Here is a 9,184-nt window from a genome sequence, read left to right on the forward strand (position 1 = left end):
ATATCAATTGATGGAAATTATCAGCCTACAGAGGACTGAATTCAAAGGCTCTGCCAAGCATAGGACCAGTCAAGAGTATTAATTCTGTCAGGAAACTGCCTGCATACTCTCACTGCAGGAGGAACCCAGGACCTACTGCAGCAGCGTAGGGGCTGACACTGGGTCCAAGGATTTCATCCTGATACCTAATGGCAGTCAGGGTGCTATTGCCTAGTCTGTAGAGGTCTGTGCATCCCTCCATGGTTATGTCTCCCCACACTCACTGTGCCATCATGAAGGAGCTGGACTGCCTGTGCATCTCTGTTAGGTCCAGGTATCGCCTTATGCTACCCAGTAGTGACACTGACACTTTCCAGGTGCAAAACTAGTGAAAAACAGTCCGCAAAGACAAGATTCCTGTTTTTGTGCCTGCCTCATTGTTACCCCTCTAGTGCACCTGCTGTTAATTTTATTAACACCAAAGCAGCTGAAACTGATGAACAACCCCTTCTGTTGCTTAACTGACCAGATCAATATCCCACAATTTTAAAACTTTATGTTGTACTTTGATTAAAGTGTTCCTTTAACTTTAGCATAATGAGCAGCATAATTTTCAGCATTACAGTGTTAGTCAGTGTAAAGAAACTGAGTCACATTGAAAAATTAGGAAGTTTTGTCATTTATTGTGATCTTGGTGTTTTACGTCTTGTTTAAGGCTTTTTTCCACTATCAAAACTTTGTATTATCGGTGATGTTTTTAATGCTATGGTGAAGTATTAAAGCCAAGTAGTGACAGTAGACTAAATAAATGTTTACTTTAACCAACTAGAATGTTTAAAAAAAAGAAAAGAAAAGAAAACAAAAGGTATTGTATGAAAAAAAAAAAAGTCATGTAACCTACTTCACAACATATGGACATGTATAGTATGTGCCTAACATATGTATGTAGCATGTATGTAAGTGTCACGCCGTCATAACGTGCTCACCAAAAAAATGCTTAAAACCAATGAAAAACCGTTGGCTTTATTTCACAATGCAAAATTCATTAAAGACATAACAGATGTAACAGATGTCTGTTCACGTTAAACATTTCAGGGTTCACCGAGATAAAGTTAAATTCTGCACCAGTTTAACTTTGAAAAGGACAAAACATTGCTGCCCTCTAGAGGTCCACATACTAGAGGGAAGGCAGTTATTTACAAGCCTCAGCTCATTGCTAGGAGAAAGAAGCATTGCAAATATTTCAGAACATGTTTTTAATCCCAACATTTAATGCAGTTTGTAATAATAATTACAAATCTGGACAGTATTTTTTGTAACGGGGGTGTGTTTGAAAAGAATGAACTTTTGTATTGTATTCTAATTTTTTTTACATCCATCAATTATCCCAAAATTCTTCCACTAATCTAACTGTCCACCTTTACTCAGGAACAATGTCTCCAATCCACTTAAGGTAAGGCGGGTTACCCTGGTCAATAGGCAGGCTGATGACCTCAGCCACCTCATAGGGATGGTTAGAGCTGTGGAGGACAATCCATTATGAGTCAAATAAACAGAGAAAAGCCAGTACTTAAAACTGTGACTGCATGAATCATGAGATAATGGAGCAAATGATGAACGCAATGTTCTAGTGCGATCTGTTTGGAGGAAGGATTTTTATGTGTTGAATATAAAAACAAACTTACCGTACATATTCAGCAAGAGCGGGTACCTTGGAACTTCTTGTTTTGATCATCTAGATTTGGAAAGACACTGTGTCAAACAGGACTTCAGACATACTACCTTTCCATTTAATCAAATTCATGAAGGAGAAAGCTCATGCTGAACAGTTTAAATTATATTGTTTGCCATGTTCTAAGAGACCATGACCCAATATGTCACAGACGTTCCCTCTAAGCTGCGCACATGCGCAATTGCGCACTGCTGGCACGGTCTCTGCGCACAGAAAATCTGCGTTGCGCACAAAAAAAACTTACCTGAATTGAAATTAAAATTAATACTTCAACAATCCTGTTTTGCAGTGTTAGTCGGTGAGTGACTGGCTGCTCCCATATGGGATTAGAACGATAGTCCAGCCAATATGCGTATATACGCAGCCAATCAACGTCGTTGACAGGCTATGACAGCGTCCTTATGTGCCGACACCGGTGTTTAAGCTGGCAAAGCGGCGTGGCTGATGTGGAGTGAAGCCACGTTAACGACAACCTGTACAACCATTGGAGATGTGAGCAGGACAGACGGAACAGTTGACGGAAAAAGTGTGGACTTTATACCAGTTTTTAAATTGTGTTGATAGTGTTGGGTTTTGTATTGTTGATTGTCATTTATGCTTAGAAATATCTACTCATATATGCTTAGAGTTTTATAATTAGTTGTAGATTAATAGAGGTTTGATCCTTAGTAGTCTGCAGACACACGTTGTGTGCATTCCAGAGCACTCTGGTTTTCACACCCACATCCTGGGAGCATGGGAAGAGGTCGTACCTTGTCTTATTGTTTTATGGTAGGATAAACGTATCTATGTCTGTTTTACTCTAAGTGCATTTTGTTTAGATGAACTGCTGGACTTCCAGGCCAGCAGGGTTAGGAAGTCACTTTATGGACACACACACACACACACACACACACACACACAGGGTATTCTTTGTTCACATGTATACCTATGTAAGCTGTTATATGTTAATGACCTTATGCATATGTATGTAACCACAATAAAAGGAGTGCTATGGGGAACCTGGCTGAGAGTCTGACGGAGGTCAAGTGGGTGGAACGACACTTGGCTCCAGGCAGGCCTCCTCATGCATGAGTAACACAAGGATGTTGCCTACTTGAGTCTTGTTCTTTGCTGTGTAGCAAATTGTCCTGAACGTTCCAGCGAATATGTTCAAACTACAAACCTATCAGATAGGCCACGTAAAACCAGAGTTGTGATAAAAAAAAATATGCAATGTTTGGTTTTCTTCCTGAATACTGTCGTTGTTTATATTTACTGCGGGAAGAAACGGTAAAAACGGCGTTTTATAAGAAAAAAGTCTCGAAAGCACTCTCCACCTGTGAGCAAAAACAAACCCCACCTCCCTCTGCCTTTCCTATTCGTCCAAAAAAGTACCATGTCGACCAATCACAAAATGATATGGCAACGTGGCATCTAGTTGTTAAGAAACGGGGGGAAGTTTTAAGAGTGACGGCGGTGTTTTGAGATGTGAGAGATTTGAGACGTTTAGCGCAAATCTTGTGTAGTTAGTGTGTAGTGTAGTCAATAGTTTTGTTGTGTGTGTCAGAACAGTGAGGCGACTACTGAATGTTACAGGAGTGATACATCTCCTGTTGTCAGGCCTGCAGGTATCAGGCTGTTGTTCTCCTTTATCTCATAGTGGACAGAAATTATTTTTTGGAGTGGCACAAATAATTTGTGTGGCATCAAATTTGATGCAGAACAGCTGATTGTTCTGTAAATAGTTTGAAATGTTTATTTAAAAACGCCTTGGCTGTATTAAAAAAAATAGCTGCAAAAAACTTTGTTATTTGCCAAACTGAGTTACTTTTTTGAAGAACTATATAATTTATTGCCCAACATTGGTCATTATATACTGTATTTTGCAGACAGAGTTACAGGACTCTCTCCCAGACCACAGACTCATACTCATACTCATAATACAAGTCAGAGCTTTATAAAAAAAATTAAAAAAAAAAAAAAAAGAAAGTTGTGTTTTCGAAATAGGAGTTCAAGTTATTTTTTACTTCCAATAGTGTTAACATACTACACAGGTCAATGACTAGATTTTTTTTAAAATTTTCATTGTAAGTGGGCTAAAGCAGTTAATTAAAAGTAGTCTAACATAAATGTAAATGCTGTAATTTGATTATTTTAATAAACCATGTAACTTTGATGGATTAGATGCCGGCGTGACCACAGTGCACACGTCTGATGTCGCTCACAGTGGTCCAAGGGATCGCTCAGGGAGTTTGTGTGTTCGCTCAGACACGTGAAAAATTAGAGGGAACATTGGTCACAGTAAGCAGACAAATAGTGGGATCTATCCTGAAACCTGCCTCTGCACATTTTAAAACATGTTGCATTAATAAACCCCCCCCAAAAAAACAGTACTGTCATTCACTGCTGTCTTCACAGGCGCATTCAGGACTTACTTGCTTTAAAAAAATATTTATATTAAATAGTGAAATGTTGCCCACAGCTGAGAATGGTTATCAGTGCTGTTCCCTCTAACAGTGACTACAGAAAGTAGGACAGAGTCTATCTACTAACAGCTCATATTGACAGTCATTTAGTCACAACCTAAGCTTAAAAACTATAGCTCTTCTATAGAATAGTCTTATTTCCAGGTTCAATTTTCTGTCCTCAAGTTACTCTAGAAGTGTCTTGATTTACTTTTTTGAACCATTGCCCCTCCTTCACGTCCCATTCTGCAGCAGGTTTACTTCAAGGACCTCTGTTTATTTAGTAGCTTTCATTCTCCCCCTGATTGTGATACATCTCCCCGTCCCTTTTTGCTGTCAAGTATTCCCGGAGCATGCTAGCACCACCATGCTACATCGCAGGGATGGTACCGTAGCCAATAATCAGTGCTTTGTGTTCACCGGTAACAGAATTTGGACTTAAATGCAAAAAAGATTAGAGTTTGTCTTTTTTGGTTTTGCTCTCACAAATCATTTGGTTGAAGTTTAGATAATACCATTTACTTATATTGTTTTCCATTGAACTGCTCTACCAAAAAAAACTAATTGTTGGAGCTCAGTTGAGCCACCTTTCAAAAGGTTTTACAATTCTCTCCTGAGGTCTTCTGAAACTCTGTTGGAGGGACTGAGTCTTGATTGCCCCTGTAACCAAGTACCAACATGATTTTGTGGCTGATTTTACACACGAGGTCCACTCTTGGAAGAGTCTCTGTGGTTCTTAACGTCTTCCATCTCACAATTACTGATGCTGCTTGCTGTGGGGAGCACTCAAGACTTTAGAAATCAGACAACAACTTGGAGCATCGCATCAAAGGGTCTAAATACTTCTGTAAATTAGGAATTTTTTCTTTTAAATTATTTCACTAATAAATTAAGCTATATCCATAATAGGATCTGAAATAATAACAGTCTTGTATTACATTTTGCCCCCAAGACATACAAATGGATTTTAGCTGCATTTAAGCAATATATAACAGTACCCAGAAAGCACTCACCAGAAGCACCTCATTGTCCTCCTCAATCTTCCCCTGCCATTCATATCTGAAGGAACAGCACACAATTATTTTTGGTTATTAAGTACTAGCTTCAAAGGCAGGAAGACCTCTGCTAGTTAGAACAGTATAAATATAGTCTATAATTTAAAAAAAACACTGGCAAAGAAATCTCAGTGCAACATGATACTAAAGAATAGCTAATGTGAAACATACATAGATTTGATCGCTGGGACAATGTTGACACAAGCTGCTAGCTTCTTTTCCACAATACCCCTGTGAGAAAGAATAAAAGAATGAAATGAGCACAGATGAAAAACATCTCATGGTCCTTGTATCCAGCTAATGAAGACAGAGACTTTTTACTTGATATTTTCATCAACAATCATATGCAAGCACCAGCCACTTTATCAGGCACACCCTCTTCAGGCGCACATGCCAGCAAATCGATGCAATTAAGTATGTAGACACAGTCAAGACCCCCTGCTGAAGTTCAAACTAAACATCAGCATGGCAGAAAAAGATGATCTGAACATAACATTTGTGCAAGGATCCATCCTGCCTTGTATCAATCGTTCAGACTAGTCATGGTGGTCTAATAGTGTGGGGGATATACTCTGGAGCACTTGGCTTCAAAAAGAAATGGTTTAAACATCACAGCCTGCCTGAATATTGTAGCTGACCATTTCAGACCCTTCATGACACCTTCTGATGGCAACAAACTATATCACGAACCTCAAATCATCTCAAATTGGTTTTACTGAACAGATGACGGTGAGGTCAATGTACACAAGTGGCCTCCACATTCACAAGCTATCGATCCAGTAGAACACTTTTTTTTTTTTTTTTCCTTTTCCCCCTGTCCCGTTTGGATCTTTAGCCATCAGAATTGTTGTCTTAAGGCCAAGAGAGATGCCAAGTGGATTTACTTTACCAAGTGGATCATCATGGCCTTGCCATATTGGTCCATTTGATTGACCTTTATTATAATTATGTATTCATTTTATTTTCGGTTGTTACAGTCGGGACAGACATGACTGGGGGATAGGACAGGGAGAAAGAATGAAAGAAAGAGGGGGAGAAAGAAAAATAGAGGGGAGAAGAGATGGTGAGAAAGGGGAGAAGAAAGAGAAAACAAACAAAACACCTGGATCACCTGTATGGAGAAAAAAAAACAGAAGAGAAAACAAACAAACAAAAAACAGCAACATAATAAATACAGCACCATCACAATAAACTAGCTGGCAGTAGATAACAGTAGATACTAAATATTAAATGTTATTGTGCAGCACGCAAGATAGACAGCGCACAATGTGCTTTGAGGTAGCAGCCAAGAAAGGTGTAGTTTGTGTCTGTGAACACCCGTGTGTACACCTGTGTGGATCAGCACGCTTGTATTCCAAAGGTTTCTCCATGTAACGATCTGCTAGGGAGTGTGGGGAGCCATAGCCCCGTCCCCCAGGGCATGAAGCAGGTATGGAGGAGATCCAGGCCCCAGACATCTAGAGGCCCCAGAGTACGAGGACCCAAGGAGGACCACCAAAGGTGGGGAACCGTGCCACCCTCCTGGGAAGAGCTGAGTAGAGCCCCAAATGAGAGGTCACCCAGCAGCCACAGAGCAGAGGCCAGAGGGGGTTGCAGTGGCGTGCCCGCGGGCTCTGCCGGCAGCCAGCTGCGCCAGAGAGGACCGAGCTTCAGGCCCAGAGGCCAGAGGCCTGAGGACACCCCACCCCCCGGAAGGGGCCCAGCCGGGCCACAGGCGCCAGGCCCCGCCAATCGGCCACCAGGAGTGAGCCGGTACATACATGAGTGCCCAGCCCCAGTTGACAAGAACCACCAGCACACCAACGTCTGAGGGCATCAGCCACCGGCAGGGAGTGTGGTGAGGGGAGATAGGCCTCCGTACTTTGGAGGGCCTGAGATGTTCCCAGAGAGGTGGAGTCTAAGACCCAACCTGACATACAGACACAGACGAACAGGCGCACGCAGACTCAAACGTGTATTCCCACCCCCATATACACAACCAAATACTCGGCACTTACCCAACGTGCAGACAGACACAAATAGACACTGCACAATCACACTCCCCAAACATACTCTATATCCCAGGTCCAGGTACCCCCGCCCCCAGAGGGGCAAGCCGCACCTAGACCCAGGAGGTGTAACCCTTCTCTCTGGGGTGGAGGCAAGCGGACCGCCTCCTTATCTGCAGTAGTAGGGAGGCCCCCGTAGAACACCTTTGGAAAGTGGTGGACCAGGAAATTTGCATGAATGTTCTGCAGCAACCATCTCGTCAACACAGACCAAAATCTCTGAAGAATGTTTCCAGCAGCTTGTTCAATTATTGCCAAAAAACAGGTCCAACCGAGTACTTGTAAGGTGTACCTAACAAAGTGTCTAGTGTGCATATATTATAATTGAAAAGATGGAAAAACAGCATCCAAAACAGAACTGTTATTGTGCCATTTGAATCACCTGGCTAAATCTCTAGCAACTGTGTCATTAGGACAGGTGACAAAGGCAGCAGAGTGTGTGCCTGATGTGTACGTCTCAGATGCCATGGAGAAGGCCCTCAGTCCGACGGTCCTCAGCAGCTGGAACATAAACACGCTCAGGAGCACTGTCTGACGAGAGAAATGAATAAACGTTAGAGCAAAGCATGTTTTTTTTTTTTCCATTTTACCTAACTTGATAAGCCAAGTGTTAGAGGAAATCGCACACTCACCAAAAGTAAAGCTTTTAAGGATCCACCCTGTAGTGTCTCTGCTGTGGGCAAACCAATGCGCATTGCCTGAGCAGGTGAGACACACAAAGCTTAGGCTTTTTTCCCCTTTGTTGTAATGTGTCTAAACAGAGTTACATAAGGGTTAGTACTTGAAGCAGCTTGTCACACCATGCAAACACGCAAACACCATGAAAGTCTCTGTTAACTTCCACACTTTTGCATTCAACACGCTCCACTCAACAAAGCAGACCATAAGTGACATTAGTTTAAGAGAACGGGCTGTAGAAATGCTGCAGCCGGCTCTCCAAAAGTATATATTTGTTTAAAATATTTCACAGTGACGCTGCACGCTTGAGGGGCTTAGGGTTTGAACTTGCAGGTGAGTTTAGCATTGCACTGCTAGTAACCACAGTTAGCTGTTAGCTGCTGGGCGTCGGCAGAAGCTCGTGAGTGTGTGAGCAACACAGGCACGTCACACTCACTTAAACTCTCTGATAAGATGTTCAGCTGGATTGCAAAGTGTTGCTATAATGTAAATTCCTTTCAACTTACCTTCTAACAGCAGCCTGTCACTGCTCGACCCCTACAGGAAACCTCCTGTAAACCTTCCTGTCCCTACCTTTCAAAATAAAAGCCCCTGACATGTATGTTGCGGGACAGCGGACTAGACGGAATTGGAATTCTAATTCACATTTCTGCATTTATTAATTTTTTCTGAAATTCGGGAAAATAAATAAATTATAATTTCTAATTAGTTACTTTTCTATAATTTCTACTATCTTATAAGTTTAATTTAATCATTTACACACACATTGGTTTTATCTAACACTCACACACAAGCATTTACCCCAGTGAATGCACTGGAAGAAACCTTCTGATAGGTAGGCCACGTGCTCAGCCACCTGAGCCACAACAGCCCCTACGTCTGACAGAAAACACACTTAACAACAACTAAAACAAATCTTGTAGCTTATAATATTCCCTATATATATATATATATATATATATATATATATATATATATATATATATATATATATATATATATATATATATTGTATTTAATAGTTGTACCTGACCTTGAATATGTATGTATTATATCCACATGACTGTTGCATGGCAAGCAGTTTAACTGTCAGATGATGGCTGTTCAGTTTTTGTTCCATGAAATAATAGTGTTTATTGATGATTTGACTGCTCATAGAAGTAACTTTATGAATTGTGAAGTGTACAGGGCTATACTCTGCTCAGATTCAAGTAGATGCTGTTTCACAGTTAAAATGGATAATGA

General features: G+C 41.1%; 1 protein-coding gene across 2 annotated transcripts; it reads right to left on the reverse strand.

Annotated features, from left to right (window-relative positions):
* Positions 1 to 986: 986 nt before the first annotated feature.
* On the reverse strand, positions 987 to 8,508 carry LOC134628950 (protein CutA homolog). 2 transcript variants are annotated; one of them, XM_063475793.1, is made up of 7 exons: positions 8,446 to 8,508; positions 7,894 to 7,959; positions 7,644 to 7,792; positions 5,385 to 5,444; positions 5,172 to 5,217; positions 1,665 to 1,714; positions 987 to 1,499 (listed from the first exon to the last, which is right to left on the reverse strand). In XM_063475793.1, the coding sequence occupies exons 2-7, from the start codon at positions 7,954 to 7,956 to the stop codon at positions 1,400 to 1,402; spliced, it is 468 nt and encodes a 155-aa protein (XP_063331863.1). In that variant the 5' UTR covers positions 7,957 to 7,959; positions 8,446 to 8,508; the 3' UTR covers positions 987 to 1,399. The 2 variants fall into 2 exon arrangements, with proteins under 2 accessions (XP_063331863.1, XP_063331862.1); XM_063475792.1 differs by having other exon boundaries at positions 7,894 to 8,014; positions 8,446 to 8,503.
* Positions 8,509 to 9,184: the final 676 nt, after the last annotated feature.

This window comes from Pelmatolapia mariae, linkage group LG6 (genome assembly GCF_036321145.2).
Source record: "Pelmatolapia mariae isolate MD_Pm_ZW linkage group LG6, Pm_UMD_F_2, whole genome shotgun sequence".
Taxonomy (NCBI): domain Eukaryota; kingdom Metazoa; phylum Chordata; class Actinopteri; order Cichliformes; family Cichlidae; genus Pelmatolapia; species Pelmatolapia mariae.